The 17713-nt window shown below is 37.1% G+C and overlaps 2 protein-coding genes across 5 annotated transcripts; both read left to right on the plus strand.

Annotated features, from left to right (window-relative positions):
• The first annotated feature begins 216 nt into the window (after window positions 1-216).
• Window positions 217-16215, plus strand: LOC127505968 (protein MFI-like). 3 transcript variants are annotated; one of them, XM_051881992.1, is made up of 14 exons: window positions 3147-3609; window positions 4471-4610; window positions 4698-4869; window positions 6167-6218; window positions 6688-12884; window positions 13160-13211; window positions 13492-13615; window positions 13719-13811; window positions 13899-13952; window positions 14121-14330; window positions 15269-15402; window positions 15546-15716; window positions 15838-15893; window positions 16013-16215. In XM_051881992.1, the coding sequence occupies exons 6-14, from the start codon at window positions 13183-13185 to the stop codon at window positions 16132-16134; spliced, it is 993 nt and encodes a 330-aa protein (XP_051737952.1). In that variant the 5' UTR covers window positions 3147-3609; window positions 4471-4610; window positions 4698-4869; window positions 6167-6218; window positions 6688-12884; window positions 13160-13182; the 3' UTR covers window positions 16135-16215. The 3 variants fall into 3 exon arrangements, with proteins under 3 accessions (XP_051737951.1, XP_051737952.1, XP_051737950.1); XM_051881991.1 differs by lacking the exons at window positions 3147-3609; window positions 13160-13211; window positions 13492-13615; ... (5 more) ...; window positions 15838-15893; window positions 16013-16215 and adding an exon at window positions 217-321 and having other exon boundaries at window positions 6688-11962; XM_051881990.1 differs by lacking the exons at window positions 13160-13211; window positions 13492-13615; window positions 13719-13811; ... (4 more) ...; window positions 15838-15893; window positions 16013-16215 and having other exon boundaries at window positions 3239-3609; window positions 6688-11962.
• A 386-nt stretch (window positions 16216-16601) lies between these two features.
• ndufb4 (NADH:ubiquinone oxidoreductase subunit B4) lies at window positions 16602-17676 on the plus strand. Of its 2 annotated transcripts, XM_051881995.1 has the most exons (3): window positions 16602-16851; window positions 17281-17427; window positions 17534-17676. In XM_051881995.1, the coding sequence occupies exons 1-3, from the start codon at window positions 16675-16677 to the stop codon at window positions 17594-17596; spliced, it is 387 nt and encodes a 128-aa protein (XP_051737955.1). In that variant the 5' UTR covers window positions 16602-16674; the 3' UTR covers window positions 17597-17676. The 2 variants fall into 2 exon arrangements, with proteins under 2 accessions (XP_051737955.1, XP_051737956.1); XM_051881996.1 differs by lacking the exon at window positions 17534-17676 and having other exon boundaries at window positions 17281-17436.
• The last annotated feature ends 37 nt before the right edge of the window (window positions 17677-17713 follow it).

Below are 17713 nucleotides of genomic sequence, written 5' to 3' on the forward strand. Positions count from 1 at the left end.
CGATAGGATCCCAGTTGCAAACACATTTGTTTACATCACTGTTGTTTGTGTGCTATGTCCGAACAAATGGTTCTGAGTCGGATATTTTCCAAGAATCAGTTAAAGTGGTTCTCAAAACCGGCCTGAGCAAGTCAGTTCACGAATCGGACTGAATCGGTCCGAGCGGTTCGTGAGTCAACAACTCACTGAATCATTGAACTAAAGTTCAAAGATAAACTGAGAACCAAAGGTTAAGCAGTAGGCTAAGAATTTTAGCAAGATATTAAGTAGATTAGCCTTAAGAGCATTTGGACTGAACTTAAGAGTTGACTGAGGTGAAAAGTAAGTTGCTTTAATATCCTCCTAACAGAAATGTTAAGCTATGTTAGGCTAATACAATTAAAATTAATTGTAGTTTATCAACACACAAACTAAGCAGATTTTAATGAATGTTGTTCAGTGGTGGAAATTAAGTAGGCTATTGTTTAGGCTAATGTATGTTCTATTAAACTAGTATACTGTATGTGCTCATATGACTTTATTAGAACATTTGAGAGCAAGTATGCAATGATTGCCAGCAGTGACCACATACTGTATGGAGCTAGAAATATGACAAAATGATCTGAATTTGAATTGTGTAAATTTGAATTATTGACAAGTGTCATTTAACAGAAATGAATATTAAGTGCCATTTTATATAGATTTGAATTTGAATTTTTTAAACTTGAATCCTGGACATTTGAAATTGAAAATTTTTTATGGCATAATTTTCTGCATATGTATTTTCAAACAGCATATTTTTTGTTCTGAATTCTTAGACTGCAAATATTCACTTCTTAAAAATACAGCTTCAAGTTTTCAACATGAATAACAAATTCAAAACACCAAATTCAATATTTTAAAATTCAAAATGCAGAAATTCAGATCGTACTGAAAGTAGGTCAGAGGTCCAACTTCTGGGTTCCACAGGGAAGAGTAGAGGATCTCGGAAAAGTCGAACGTTGCATTTTGGCCAATTACAGAGCAGCAATAATTTACTCCATCATTTATGGTCATACAGATAACACATCATCAATGGAAACTTTAAAGTGTGCATTTATGCTTATTTGTTAACACTTATAAATAAAAACAAAACACTGTGCTTTTGTAAAATAAAGAAAACAAATGGATGCGCTTTCTATCATTTCCGTGAACAGGTTTGTGGAGCGCAGAAATTAACCAAAACTCAGCACAGCCTATACTACGCAGTTTTTTCTTTTGTTAATCAGTTAATTAATTGGAGTAACATAGCCTATGTTTCGTTTAGGCTTATTCCTTTTACAGGCTATAATTTTGTCTGTTTCTCTCCGTTCACAGAAGCGCAGCAGGTGCGATGTGACCATGAACAGGCTACCATGGTACTTTTAATAGGTCACGGACACATCCCTTCAGATTTAATTTAATAAGTGTACAATTCGCATGATATTGAGCGGAAATAAATCATGTAATCGCGCCTGCTATGTTCTTAAGCTGAAAACGTCAGCGAGTGAAATAGCCTAACATCAAACTTCCATAACAGAATGCAACAGAAATATAGTAATTACAGAATTAAGTGTGACTGTTAAGCATGCTAATCATTTCCATACTAAATATACTTTAGGGGGGACACTACAGGCAAAAACACCTTTCAGGCACCTGTCAATTTTGAGATTTTGCACTTTTTGGCTTTTCATAAAGTGTTTTTTCAGACTGGTGAAAAGAAAACATTCAAAATACACTTTTAAGTATATATTTTATAGCACTTTATCTATTTGCGTCTATAGATTTCAATTACAGTAAATATCTTTAAAGGCCGTTTTCTCAAAATATTTTTTTTCTCCTGCTCTGAGTCAGAAATCTCCACTTCAGCAGAACTTATATACACCAAACTTTACAGTTTTATTCCAATCTATATTCTGAAGGTTTTTTACAGAGGGATTTGTTGATATATAATTTGCCTGATTTTATACAACATTTTATTCCTAAAAAAAATAGTGAAAATATTTTTTTTTCTGGCTGTTGATAGTATTTTCTGATTTATAGAGTGATAAAAAGAGATATCCAAAATTCCCTGTAAAAACCTTTGAAATTAATATGTCCAAAAAATAAAACAAGAATTTTGAACCTGACGTCATCCAATATTCAGATTTTTGTTCTAGAAATGTATGCAAATTAGCGCATATTTAATTAGGTAACCCATCATTTGCATATTTAAACATAACATTTTAGAAAACTTGTAATACAAAAAATGTTTGCAATTTTTAATGTAATCAGTCAGCTGGGGTAATATGGTGATATCTATTAGTTTTTTTTTTTTACCCTATTCACCTGGGGTGTCTCACCTTTACACTAAAACAAATAGGTGTAGCAGAGACCCCCAGAGATAAATGTCTGGCATGCTGAGAATTACTGCTGCTCTGTAATTGGACAAAATGCAACATTCTTCTTTTCCGAGATCCTCTACTCTTCCCTGTGGAACCCGGAAGTTGGACCTCTGACCTACTTTCAGTACGATCTGAATTTCTGCGTTTTGAATTTTAGAATATTGAATTTGGTGTTTTGAATTTGTTATTCATGTTGAAGACTTGAAGCTGTATTTTTAAGAAGTGAATATTTGCAGTCTAAGAATTCAGAACAAAAAATACGCTGTTTGAAAATACATATGTAGAAAATTATGCCATAAAAAAATTTCAATGTCAAATGTCCAGGATTCAAGTTTAAAAAATTCAAATTCAAATCTATATAAAATGGCACTTAATATTCAATTCTGTTAAATGACACTTGTCAATAATTCAAATTTACACAATTCAAATTCAGATCATTTTGTCATATTTCTAGCTCCATAGTATTGGCGCTGTTATATTATGACGTAAAAGGAATCACTGAATTTTAACCGGTTCTTTAAAACGAACTGTTCTAAAGAATCGAATCGCGGAAATGACACACACTATTGTTTATGACCCCACCTATCGGACATTCATGGAAAAACATGCGCATTATTTATTGTTCAGTTATCGCTTGTTTATTCTGTGCTTATCTGCCATCGCGGTTTTATATAAGTTTGATTATTATTTAAAGCAGTTTTAAAACGAAACCTTTTGTCTCTATAGAAGTCCAAAATCCAAGTTATCACAAGTTCGCATGATTTAGGAAAATAATGAATCAATTTCCAACGTTATGTCAAGTTGTCAATGCTTATCACTGTATCCATAAATTTGACATTTCAAAGTACGGAGTTTGCTGCTAAAACACATGCTCACTCCGCACTTCCGTGGATCTGCTCTCGATAACACACGCCTCGGTGGGAAAGAAACATGACGGGTGGCGTCGGGTCAGACGGTTGTCAGTATGATCGGTCTAACCTCGCTCGCTTTTCTCCGTTGGAATGTACAGCCATGCCGCCTCTGAGGGTACTGAAGGGTACAGCTGATGCCCCAAGGGCATAAAGGGAGGTAACCAAACTAGACGAGCCAGATTCAGTGAGCCTATAATGTCAACACATGATCTTGAACTGAAGTTGCAGCAGTCAAGTTGTCAATGCGGAGTGAAAGCCAGCGTGACTTGCGTTCTCTCAGATCAAGAGAGATTTTACACACACACAGACAAATCACGGTAGGCTACAAAGTTTTTACTTGTGCTGTGAGGATACGTTCTTTTTCTGTTTTTCTCACACAAATACTACTTTTCCTACTTTTCTATCTCCTTTAACTGAATCTTATCATCCTCCGCAGATAGCATTATGGAAGTCTGTAGCTTTAAGCAGACAGGTTGAAGTTCTTACGTAGTTAGAAGAGCCTGCGTAAATTTTAGTTTGCTTTAAGTAAACTGTAGCCGTCATAGTTTTACCACAGTAACTAATGCTCTTACAATCAAAGAATTATAACAAGATGCCAATGGACTGAACATTAATTCAAGCATTGATCTCTTGTCTGCCACCACCCCAGTTATATAATACCTGCTATTGCCTGCAGCACACATCAGAAATGCCTAGTTAAATAATCATGGATTTAAGATAAAAAAAAAATCTTTACCAACATGTTTGCTTGACTTCATCTCAGTTTAATTGTTTCAGATGATTTTAAACACACCTCCATAACATCTAATGAGTCGTATTAATCTTTTGCTATATGTCATCTTAACATGTCTCACCATGTTTATGGTAATACTTCAGCTTTGTTACACCCATATTGCCTAATTAGCTTATTAAAAAAACTAGGCAACTAATAATTTTCTTTGTGCAAGTAGAGGTGTTTGCACGAAAAATGAAATTTCACTGTTAGAGTCATGTGTCGATATACTAAGAAAACATCTGTGGGTGTTCCTGTGAAGAATTTCTCTGAAGGGAGTGAATTTTGATATCATGTTTTCGCTAAATAGTTGCAGGCATGTGGATTTCATGTGTCTTAAGAGAAGTAGTATTAAGCTTTCTGTAGGTTATATTGTAGCAGTATTGTAATGCCAATGCTTGATTAGTTTTCAGAATGAACGTGAACCAGAGAAGTTGCATCCTGGACCCTCAGCTCAACACATCCACAACAAGAAGGATTTAGAAACAAGTACTACTGCATCTTCACCAGCATTGCCATTAACAGGCCAGCAGAAAAGCAGCAAAAGTGAGTTTTTATGCCCAGAGTATACATGTTATATTATCATGCTGTTATTTGTAATGCTTCTCCTCATTTGGGGTTGTCACTGATCAGATTTGCAGATCAAGCAGATAATACTGCTCAGATCTAAGAAAGACTCCAGTAGGACATCTGAGGAACAGACGAAGTCTGCCAGATTCACTTCCACCATCTCTATTAGTCTTCCCAACAGAAGACACAAAAAAGACACAGCAGAGGAAAAAACGTTGCAAGGCACGACTAATCTGTGAGTGTAATTTTTTTTTTTTTTTTTTACATTTTCACACTGCTGTTGGGGCTTCACATGCTTTAAAAATAGATGTGCAATATCGGTTTCATATCAGTATTAGATATTAGATCATTTAACAACACTGTTCAGTGTTAGCTTTAGCAATTATCATAATAAATATCCAGTTTTCCTAGTGTACATTATATTGTGATGACTTGTATACTTTAAAACAAATGATTTTAGTGTTTTATGTTCAATTTATTTTTTTAAGACTAAATAGTATAGAATTTTAATCAGCCATTAATCAGTTGTCAGCCATAACATGAAAATATTTATTGTTGTATACAATATATATTTATATTTGTACCATATCCATTTATTGCTTAATATTGTTACATCCCTGGATTTGATCAGCTGCTAAAATACAAGTTCAACTAATGCAAAACTTGACTGCATTCAATCCAAAACTGTTAGTCTCCCTATTAAAAATGTTTTATGAAAATTTGATTCCACTTAATACGCACCCACTGCACATAATAATCTTCTGTCATGTAAAATATGCCATAGCACTTTGCATTCTGTGTCATTTGGTAGTTTTCTAGCCAGAACGCCCTTTCAACCTATGACTGGCAGTAATAGTCCTTATATAGCAGTAAGTCATGATTTAATGACCATGAATGATAGCATGAAAGTGGATCGCTAAAGATTTACTGTTTGGCTGTACCGTATCTAGGTGTGTTCGTGTTCAAATAAAGTGTTTACACCTTTAACTTGGAAACGGTAAATTGACATTGAGCATTACAGTATGTTATTTTAAAAAGCATGACATCACTGCTCTCTTTTTTTTTTTTAAACAGGGTTTTTTTGTGTGCGTGAGTGTGACTATATGCATTTATGTGTGTGAAACACTGTACTTGTACTAATTTTAAAACAGCTTAACCATAGACGCCTCCCTTCATGTCAGGCCAATGAATTGTTTACCCCCTAAAATGCTTAAAGTGAGAGAAAGGATGGAATGTTGTTGATCTTGTTTCCCTGCGTTGTCTTGATGAATATATGAAAGACGTTGAAGTAGAAAAAGTATTTAGGGACTGGGATTAAGAATAGCATGTAAAACATTCATTTGGACAAGAGATTTGTTTTCGTCATAGTTTCTCATCGTTGTTTATCTGCCTGATGGAACTTAGCTTTGTGAATTGCTGTGATTTTGAAAATCAAATGTAGCATGGAGGTGTTTTTATTCTACATACTTTTTCAGTGTTTGCTAATCTAAAATGTCATATGCTAATTAAAACTTATTTTCACAATTTGACAGTTACAACACACTTGAAGTGGTGAAGAACAAAGCTAATCAACACAACACAGAGGTAAGCATCCAAGCTGAGATGCAAACATGAGAATGATATTTAGTTGATCTTTTTAGTAAGGTAATATTTGATGAAAAGAAAAAAAAAATCTATTCCTTGCTACTCAATCGTATCTTGCTTACATATAATAAACTTTAAATATAAAAATAACCTTTATTGTACTGCCCTTTGAATATATTTCTAATCTACTGGGCCATGACATGTTTGCAGTTTTGTCATGCAGAGTATTTTTCAGTTGAATGTAAAGCTCAACTGTGAAGTTGAACTGTCTTTTTAAAGACTTATGGAATGGGAGTGGCAATTTGTCCAAATAGTTCAAATGAATGTGAGAAGCATTCCTTACACCTTACCCAAGGGAGTCTGAAGTGCAATAGTAGTGAAAAAATTGAAAATGCTGCTGTGCTTGAATTATTGGCTGTTTTGATCTAATTTTGATACTAATCAAAACCTTTGTTGCTTGTTCTCACAGCTAAGGGACGTGTTTTCACCAACAGAGAAATGTGGCAAATCAACTAGTGAATTATTTAAGGATGAGGATGGGCCAAAAGCAACCTTTGATGGAGACAGCTTTACCACTCTGCATCAACATGTACATAACACACCTAAGCAGGGACAAAATACAGGAATACAGCACAACATAGGCCTTTATGAACAAACTCAAATAATCCGCGACTCACAAAGACATTCTACTCAACCTGTTTGTGAGGTAGAAACAGAAGTCATCAAGGATTTTGGATCCAACGACTGTAGAGAGAATGCTCCAACATCTCCACAGTACCACAGTAATCTGACCTCCATAGGAGTGGACAGTGGACTAAAAGCAAGCACTGATTCCCAGCTTTTTGCATGCCATGCAGAAGTGCTAAACCAGGTCTTGTCATTATCCTCTTTAATTGCACCTGATTCTGAAAACACTCCTGAGCCAGAACCTAGTCTTTTCAGTCCTTCATCAGCTATGTTGACGTCTGCCCTGGCCTCAGTTCTTGCTCCACCTTGGAGTGGCCGTCTTCGAAGACCCAAGCAAGGCGGCAATGAAGTAGAGCATGTACCCCAAGATTGTGGACAGAATGTCAACCCATCTAGCTTATTTCGCCAGGATCGGCAGCAATCACTGTTTCTACCTTCCCAAAGGCAACCATCTGAACACATGTTGGCCAATAACAATGAAATGCTGTCAACTGCTGGAACCAGCTTTAACTCTCCTGACTGGCAAAAAGAGAACAATTCCCCGAATGTCACAACCACAGTACAGCCAAAGAGACCCATTTTGAAATCCTCCTCTGTGGGCACGATGTACAACAATACAGAATTGCACCGTTTTTCCACACCTATGGACACTCGTCAGGTACCAATTTCAGAGTACAGAATATCCCAAACTGAAGATGAACATGAGCCTTTCAAATCATTGAGCTCCAAGCCAACAACAAGCAGCCTTCTTCTCTCGTTAAGGAGGACAAATTTGAGAAACTCTAGTGCTGAGCCCACACAAACGCAGACTTTGATAACTAGGTCTGCTAGGCCCCATACAATGCCTAGCAGAATTGTTTTGAAAACTCAATCATTTGCCCAATCTGTTACCGGTGAGGACCAAGCCGCCAAATACCCAGACACTCCTACAAGAACAGAGGAAATACCAGTCAGTCAATTCCCTTTCTCTCCTAGAATTAAGAGTAGAGAGCCGTTAAGGACACCACTGTTTCTAAACAAACCGGAGACAGAAATTTCAAAGAGACTAGAAGCTTCTGTTGCCAGAGCGGAGGAGGGACATTTCCCACAATCCATGACCAAAACGGGCCAAATTGGGGTCAAAGCTCAACAGAGCTCTTATTCAGTTCTTTTGAGGAAATATTCCAGTACAGAGGACATTAATCCAGTGGAACAAAGTACTGTTAATGACACCAACCTGCAAAACTTCAATATTACCAAACCAAAAATAACTGCACACACCACAATTTCTCCCAAAGACTCAACAAATTGTAATGTTCAGCAATCAGACTTTAATGTTCAAAACATAAAATTGCAAAGCTCACAAAATATAACAGCCAGAAATTCTTCGGGCACAAGCACCTTCACAGACAGGCCTAACTACTCACCCAGGAAAGACTCTTCTGTAGATGTAATAAGCCCAACATCTGTGGGACAGATATATCTGGAGTCTAAGAAACATTCTCAGTCAAGTCAAAGCTCTATGGATCTTTCAAGCCCTCTTTCTCCAAGCAGACCTCTCAGAAGTGTCAGAGTACCAAGCATCTATTCATACCTTCGAGAGTCCAGCCCAGCTGTGTCCACCCCTTTCCCTTCCACCCCTTCTCCCCACATACAGAGAGCTGAAACACTGCCTCCAAAGCAAGATGGAGGCATAACACTGCAGGGTGACCAGAAGACATTTCCCTCAAGATTTTCGTTCGACAACCCATTTGTACCAGAGGTACAAGCATTACAAAGAAGTTCTTATGGCTCCAGCACTCATATAGCCCCAGCTCAATCTCTGCCTCCTGATTTTGGAAGAGGATCAGCACCTCGTCTTAGCACTTCTCCATATTCTAGCCTCATCTCCTCAAGACCTGCACTCAATAACACTTTACAAGGACTGTCTTCTCCACCTGCCTCTAAAACACATACAATATCTACATATGATATTGTAACCACTCAAGCTGACCATATAAAAGGTGACCCAAGCTCTTCACTATCCACATACACAAGGATAACAAGGAGATCAAAAGAACAGTTAGCTTCTCCTAACAGAGAACAGAGGACAGCAGTTCAAGCTTATACAAGCACCCTAGATAATCACAGACCTGCCCAGCCATGCCTCTCACAAACCTCACCAGATGCAAGTTTTGTCACGGAAAGCCAAAGCGCAAAAATAAACCCACACCCAAGGCAGCCCAACACAGGCTCTAACAACTTCCCTCGTCAGGAACATGATGGCTTGACGGCACTTCAGCTTGATAAGGGTAATGCTTACCCCAAGCAAAGACTGAGTGAGAAAGAGAAGTATTTACTAAATAATAAGCTTACAGTAAAAAGTGAGACTCCACTTACAGCTGATAAAGAGACTACAGCTGTGCATATCCATGAGAGACTGCAGGAAATGCAGAGTCCCAATTCAAAGAAAGGCCTCTTTGCTTCACGAGTTAAGAAAGACAATGCCTTCTCTTCTGCGTCTTTGCCAGACAAAGAGGTTGTTAATCCCCAGTATTTAAAAACCAAAAGACATTCGCCAGAGTTTAAAACAAGCAGCAGGATCGACCAGATATTAAATCGCTTGAAACTGACATTTGGTGTCAAACGTTCAGACAGCACACTTGACACAATCACTAAAAAGTACAAGTCCCCCACCCAGCAACTCTCAGACACTGAGACTTTTGAAAAATCCAAGACAGAGGAGAAAACATATTCTGGAAGCCAACAGGAGCTCTCTAACTCCTCTTTAACAATCGATAAAGCCTCTTTTTGTTCCTTGTCACCACTAACATTGAAGAAATCTGAGAATACATTAAATATGGATTGGCAAAGCAGTTCTACGACTGAACAAAAGTCTTCTGGGTGCACGTGGGAGGCCCCCAACTCAGATTTGACCACTGATAAAATGTATTTTTCCAGTTTTGGGTCCTTGTCACCCTTAAATTTAAATAAATCTGAGAATACATTAAATATGGACTGGCAAAACAGGTCTACAACTGAACAAAAGTCTTCGGGGTGCACGTGGGAGGCCCCCAACTCAGATTTGACCACTGATGAAACGTATTTTGCCAGTTTTGGGTCCTTGTCACCCTTAAATTTAAAGAAATCATCTGAGAATAAATTAAATGTTGTTCAGCTAAAGAGGCATAGCGATGAAACTGGAAACCGGTCTTACAGCAGGAGCTCTAGTCCGCACAGACTAAAGGCCCAAAGTATGATCCGTTCTGCCACCTTGCCACATTACAAAAAATCCCCTGTCGGTCCCCCATCACCCTTTTATTTGTTTGATTTTGATTCAGAAGACATTCAGTATGACAATGTGTTTTATAGTCCAGTGAGCAAAAAAACAAATTCGCTTTGTGAGTCTGATGACTTCTCTCCGTTGAGCTCCACCAAGAGTGCAGTGCAGCAAAACCTTGTGAGGTCTCGACTGTCCTCGTCGTGTGCAGACTTAAAGTATGGTCTGCACAATGGACGATCTTACTCAGTCAGCAGTGTAGTTTCAAGCCGGCCATCAGGTCCTGGACGAATCTCAACAAGCAGCATCAGCGACCTCTCAAGTTTGGATGACTTTGCGCCGAAGGAGATTTATACATTTGACTCTCCAGTGAGTAGTAGCTATTCCCCAAGCTATGATCCCAGATCTGTCTGTGATAAACAGTCTCAACCTGGATATATAGATGATCATCTTGATAATGATGATGCAGACCCAACCCCACCTCCATCACCAACTTTGTCCTCTTCACCTCGCCGGATATCCCAGGCTCCTGCTATGTCTTCCCTCATGAGGACAACTTCAGAAAATCTGTCTCCTCCTCGAGGTATCCTGCCATCTAGGAGCTACACAACCAGCTTGACTGTTTTTGAGGAGTCTGGTTCTGACACTACAACTGATGATGAATACTATGTTGACAATGGTGATGATGATGAGGTAGAAACAGAACTTTAGAGAGAAAATTATGTGTTGTGTTGTTCAATTCCATGTTTTAGATGTGTTTACATGTACTGTGCATGGAAAAGCTGCAGCAAAATTAGGCCTCTGTTAAACCAACAGATCTAAATTGTGATAGGAATCCAGGATATATATTAATAGAAGGAATTATAGATATATCAGAATTATAAGAACTTTTTAATACATTAAATATTATGGGCTTTTTTAATTCTTAGTGCTTGAGGATAACAATGTTTGATCTCATTATGAATGTATTTACAATACAGAAAAATGCACTGTTGTTTCATTTAGTCTTTTGATATTTTCTGGATCTTGAGGCACTGAAAGGGTGAGTTCTTCTTACATCATTTCTTTTGTTGAGAGCTCCCTCCTGTAGGCTGTTTTATTCACTGTGGTATTTGAACCACAGTTAAAACCCCAACTATGTTTAATAGATATGTTTGAATGTTTTTTTTAAACTCGTACAACCTCATTAAAAGAGTCAGAAAACTGAATAGAAAAATAGTCGTCCCTACAACATTGGAGTTCCATCATGATTCCACTTCAGTTATGATTAACTCTATGCAGATTATGACGTTTCAGAAGCTTGCTGTCTATTTAATGTTATTGTTAAAAGTAAGTGTTATTAAAAAGGAATGGCAGACCCTGACATATGCGAAATCCCCAATGTTTTAATTTGAGATTTAAAAACAGGACCTCTCATAAACTTTTCTAAAGACCATTAGAACAACAACCGAACAAATATACTTTGTGTATAATGTAATTGTAATCTTTATGTGCATCTTTGGCTTTTGCAGTGTAATCTTAATTGATCATTTATTGTAATTTATTATGCAGGGCAGGGGGTTGGGGAGCCTTAGGGACCTTAGGGACCTCCATAAGACAATTGCAGCACTGACAACGTCACAGTACTACCAAAGCCTTTATAACAATACAGTTTTTTTTTTTCTTGGAATGTCATCATTAATAACAATATTGTGATATTTATAAAAATGTAATATATTGACTACATTGGTTATTATTGCTGTGCTAAGAAAAATGTAATGTAGAGGAAAACTGATACGAATTTAACTATGTAAAATAAAATACTATAAATTGTAAATGACTAACGTTGTATGCAAATGACTCAAGTTAAGCTGCTAAGCTAATCTTTAACACTTTAATTATCAAGTACACTTAGTTTTTATCTCAGTAACAACATAAAAATATAATAACACAAACGTCTTAATTATAGCTCATCACAACAACTTTAAACTATTTTGTCATGTCACAACCTGCCATCCCTTAAGATATAATTGCACAATGGACGGTTATGAGTGATACTGATACAACTAATTTGGCCCATTGAAGCTGAGAGCGAGCAAATACAGCATTCAAAAGCGTACCGTGTGCATGAACCTACACACACGAACTAGTCAGTATTTTGAATCGTGTTTTTTACGAATCGGTGAATGATTAAATTATTCATAACAGCCAATAAGACACTTAATTCTCGGCACCTACTGGCGTAACGATGTAACCTGCTGAAAGGGCCACTGAACGAATCTTTTTGGTAAACGGATTTAAGATTCGCGGATGATTCTAAATCCTGAACTATTTTCATGTTTTAATCTGTGGTTTAAATTGAAGAACACATAGTCGACACGTAGTTTTCCATTTAAAAAAGACTGTGGCATACAAATCTCATACCGCTTTCTAGCATTGTGCTGAATGAGTGTTTTCACGTTGCTCTGGTAACGGCTCATGTAGGCGTGCAGTCACACTTCCAGCTAGCTGTATTTTGTCATTTTGTTTTAACTCCCTCAGTGTTTAGCTTACTCTTTGGTTGTAGTTTTAGCTCCCTATACGGTTTTTACTACTTACTTGTCTGCGCCATTGTGAAAATTAAATTCAAATCGTTTTATTTACACTACTACAGGCCTAATTACATACATTGCACCTTCTATCCTTTAAACCTTTTCATTCGAGTAGCCTATATTTGAAAATATAACCTGTTTCTTAAAGATGAAGAGGACTCCAAAGATCAAGTAAGTAATATTTTGTGGGCTGAATAGAAGTGTTTTATTAAAAACAACTGTTTGGAGTCGTGTAATAATCCAACGAGATCCTCATAATCCTGTCTGAATAAACAAGTTTCCCATTCCTTGACATGGCAAAGGCTTAATCAGTTTTAGCCTCAGATTAACAGTATAATTTATGTGTTCTTTAAGCAGAATTATGTGCTCCTTTAGTTTGGCTAATTGAAATGTAAATCCATGTTAACGTTTCATACGTTAACGTTTTTCTCTCTTTTTTTATCCAGCAAGTGCTAGCACAAACAAGAAAATGTCTGAACACACAAACTCTTTTGAGAGGTATGAAATACAGCAAAACATACATGCCTGGTTTCACAGACAATGCAACTTCCACTGACATATCCTAAAATATGTCAGTGCCATTGTTTTGTCTCAAGACGTACACCAGTAATGTTTTTTTTCTTCTAAGGCACATGTATAAAAGCTACTTAAATGTCTTAATTTTACTAAGGCCTGCTTTTGGCTTAATCTAAACCTTGTTTGTGAAACCAGGCCATAGACTAATTTCTAAATGAGTGAAGCGATAGAAAAAACTGTCAATCATTCTTCTCCTCTTTAGGCATCACCCGACATCTCCAGCTGAGGAAACTACATCAGAGACTAATGTCAATTTTGTCCCACAGCTGGAAACCGTTTTCAGCCGAGCAGCCAGGATCATCCAGCGAGCATGGAGGGCACATATTGTTAGTGATCACAGTCAACTTTTATGTTACAGTTTCACCAGCATGGTTGCATATGATTGAATGCACAAATACAATTAGTGCGCACTGTGCCTGTCATGTGTAGGATACTGCTGTTTTCAAGTACCTCAAGAAACTAGTGAGCTTCCATAATCAAGGAGATCCACGTCTCCTTCTTAGATTTATTAACCCTGCAGAGGTAAGTTTATGGTACAAAACAGGTGTGAAGTTTAAATCAGATGTTTTTCTCATTTTGCAAATTGTATGTATGAATGCTTTATTGTAGGCTAATATTCTGGATGCTGCTTCAGGGGCTCTTATCCGATTCAGACTGGGTGGGGTGAGTGCTGATGTTATTCATATTTCCACCATAAGGTTATTTGTACTCGTAAACATGCTGTAATGTGTGGTTGTTTCCTGCTCTAGAAGGTTACATTATTGGGAAGCTAATTATACAGACAAGTTTAAACAAACTGCAAATTACTTACCAATGTTTATAAAATTCCAGCCAACCTATCCCCCAAACATCTACTTTAAAATCTACACTCGTGCACCCATAGTGGACATGTGTGCCTGCAGTCCGAAAGATTACACCCAGCAAAAGAAACCAGCACCAAGCCAGATCCATAATGGCCGACAGACGATCTGTGCTGAGAATGATCACTCTGGGTGGTACCAGCGGGTGGAGAACAATGGCTGGAGGATTTTGTCTTGCAAGGTGATATATTCAGTCATAATACTTTCATTTTCATTATACCATTTGTATACTAATGCAAGTCAATAAACAAAACATATCAGGATTTTGTGATGAATAGAATGTTAAAAAGAACAGATATATTAAAACAGTTTTACCCAAAAAACTTTTGAATAGTAGTGTATCACTAGTACTGTATTTCTGTCATTAATTACTGAGCTTTTTTGATGAAATCTGAGCTTTCTGGTCTACAATAGACTGCAACACAATTACCACTTTTAAGGCCCAGAAAGGTAGTAAAGATATCATTAAAATAGTCCACGTGACTACAGTGGTTCAACCTTAATGTTATGAAGTGACGAGAATACTTTTTATGTGCAAAAAACAAACTTTATTCAACAATTTCTTCTCTTCCGTGTCAGTCTCCTACACTGTTCATGTTGTAAACACCGTCGCATGTGTCGTGTTGCTCATGTGAACTGAGCTGGTGTTCTGACGTAGAACCCGGAAGCGCTGCACTGTTTGCAGCGTCTACTACGTAGGAGACTGACATGGACGAGAAGAAATTGTTGAATAAAGTCATTATTTTTGTTTTTTGCGCACAAAAAGTATTCTCGTCGCTTTGTAAAATTAAGGTTGAACCACTGTAGTCACGTGGACTATTTTAACAATGTCTTTACTACCTTTCTGGGCCTTGAAAGTGGTAATTGTTACAGTCTATCAGAAGCCAGAAAGCTCACAGATTTCATCAAAAGTATATTCGTTTGTGTTCCGAAGATGAATGAAGGTCTTACGGGTTTGGAACGACATGAGTGTGTGATTAATGACAGAATTTTATTTTTGGGTGAACTATCCCTTTAAGTTTTATTCATGTACCATTTAAATGTAAAAGTCAAAACAATTATACAAATGTTGTTGCATGACTGAGCATTGTATGTTTCTCATTGCATTTATGATTAAAGATTTCCATGTTTGAAGACCCAATAACTCAAGATACCAATGAGAAGAAGATAGAATTCCATCACAGCAAAATCCATCGGCGACAAGATGTTGCAAGAAAGAGGAAGATTCGAAAAATTGAATGGATGAGGAAAATGTATATATTGTGTATTTAAAGTAACTGTTTGATTGTTTGTAATGGGTGCTAAGATGGGTTCTGCAGAACTAATAATTACAGAAAACTGTAAATACATAAGATATGAATGACAGCATAATAATAAGCACAGACCCTGTGCACAGGTATGCTGAGGGTCTCCTGCATGCTCGTACAGAACACTGCGAAACAGCTCTGCTGGTGCACAAATCCACACAAAGTACGATGGATTCACTCCAACAAATTGAACCAGATTCAGTTTCAGAGCAGGAAGTGGATGAACTGCTCGCATGGACCAATGCTCTTAATTTTGATGAGTAATTAAGCTTATCACACTAGATTTGATATGCACAACATTTATGTAAAAAATATGTGGGCTCACTATGGATCATGATAGTATTAATATCCCATTTAAAATAATATTTTCTTGTCTCTCAGGTATATTAATGAATGGATGACTTTGGGCACCAGCAAATGCTGCATAGTTAACAAAGGTAAGACTCTTAGATTCCCCCCTTATTCTGCTCTATACGTGAAATAAACACTTTTGTTACATTGTAGCCCCCTCTGCTGGTCACACTGAGTATCCACGCTTCTCATTTTCTCCCTGTAGATGAGCTGTCAGAGAGTGACCAGAGAGACTTGGCTTGTGTCTCTGTGCATGATATTTGTAAGATTCCTCTGATCAGTCAGGATGACAGTCCAGTGGTGAGCCAACATCTGGAACACATCTGAGAATGGAACGTATCATGTAACTCAGTAGTAATATTCTCATTTGCTTGATTAGTTTGAATGAATAAAACACGTATGAACACTTATGGAGTCCTTTTTCGATTGGTCTTGTTGTGTGGTCAAATATATTTTAAAGTTTAAATATATAATTAAGCATCTCCTCTAAAATATTTTTTTTTTAATTATACACCAGCCCAGGGTTATTATCGTTAACTAAAACTAAAACCATTAAAAAAAAAAAAAAATCATGAAAAAAAATAAGTGAAATAAAAATATACAAAAAAACCTAGAAGTCGAGGCAACATTTCGTTTATTTTTAAAGTAATAAAATAACTAAAACTAAATAAAAACTATGTGGACATGAAAAAACTTGAAACATTAATTTTTTATAAAAACAACATTGCGATATATTCGATGTAAGAACCCAGTACAGTAATCTTCTCTGGCGAGATATTCTGAAATACCGCGAGACTCGTGAACGTGACGCGGAGCCAATCGGATGTTTCCTTTCTTCTCGGGGCGTGTTGTTCGCCGTTCGCAAACATGGCGAACTACAAAGAGGCTCCTTTGGCTACACGGCCAAAAACTTTAGATCCAGCCGAATATTTCAATCTTTCACCTGATTACCGGCGGTCTGAGGAGGATAGAGCGGCTCTGCGGGCACGACTGAAGAGGCAGTATCTGTTGCAGCTAAACAATCCTCATCGGCAAGAGCTTATTGTAAGACAAACCAAAGATCAGTCTGCAAACATTAGCCTGGAGTAAAACGATTACAACGAATCTATAAATCGTTTTATTGCTTGTTGTAACAAACTTACAATTTTATAATGTTTTAATAAATGTTTATGTAGTGTACATTCCTTTATTTGAAGGCTACAATGTTTTATATTGAACCCTCAGTGAGTGACCTTCACTACTCGCTGGCTAGCAGTTATTGCTGCCAGCTTGGTTTGGTCCTCAAGTGTCATTTGTCTTTATGTAGAAAGATGTGATCTGACTATATTCATATTCAAAATGCATCTTCCTAAGTGTGTTTGACACGTTATTTAAAATACTGACAAGTGCCTTATTGAAATTTTCAGAAGCTAACCTGACATGTCAAAACAGTTTGAGATCAGGTGATAAACTTTCATGTGTTTTTATTCTTAGGAGGATCCTGCTCTTACAAGGTGGACACATGCGCGTGGCAGTAACATCTACCCCAACTTCAGACCAACTGCTAAAACATCACTGATGGGCAGCTTGTTTGGAGTTTTACCTCTCTTCGTCTTGTACTTTGTCTTTAAGACAGACAGGGTGAGCTGAAAAACACATCACTGTATGAATTCACTTCATATCCTGCAACAACGTTGCAGTGTTTATATGCTTTTTAAACCTGATTTTTCTTTTTTCCTCTTTCCAGGATAAAAGGGAGGCGAAGATGAAAGCAGGGACCTATGAGCGCCCCTATAAGCTGTCATCCTAAAATTGTTTTCTGATTTCACTGTTTATTGTAACAAATAGTACTTGTAATTATATATTAAATAAAACACTTTATTGTTGAAACTTGGTTTATTGCTGTTATTGATGAAAAATAAGAAAT

Source organism: Ctenopharyngodon idella, chromosome 23 (genome assembly GCF_019924925.1).
Source record: "Ctenopharyngodon idella isolate HZGC_01 chromosome 23, HZGC01, whole genome shotgun sequence".
Lineage (NCBI taxonomy): Eukaryota > Metazoa > Chordata > Actinopteri > Cypriniformes > Xenocyprididae > Ctenopharyngodon > Ctenopharyngodon idella.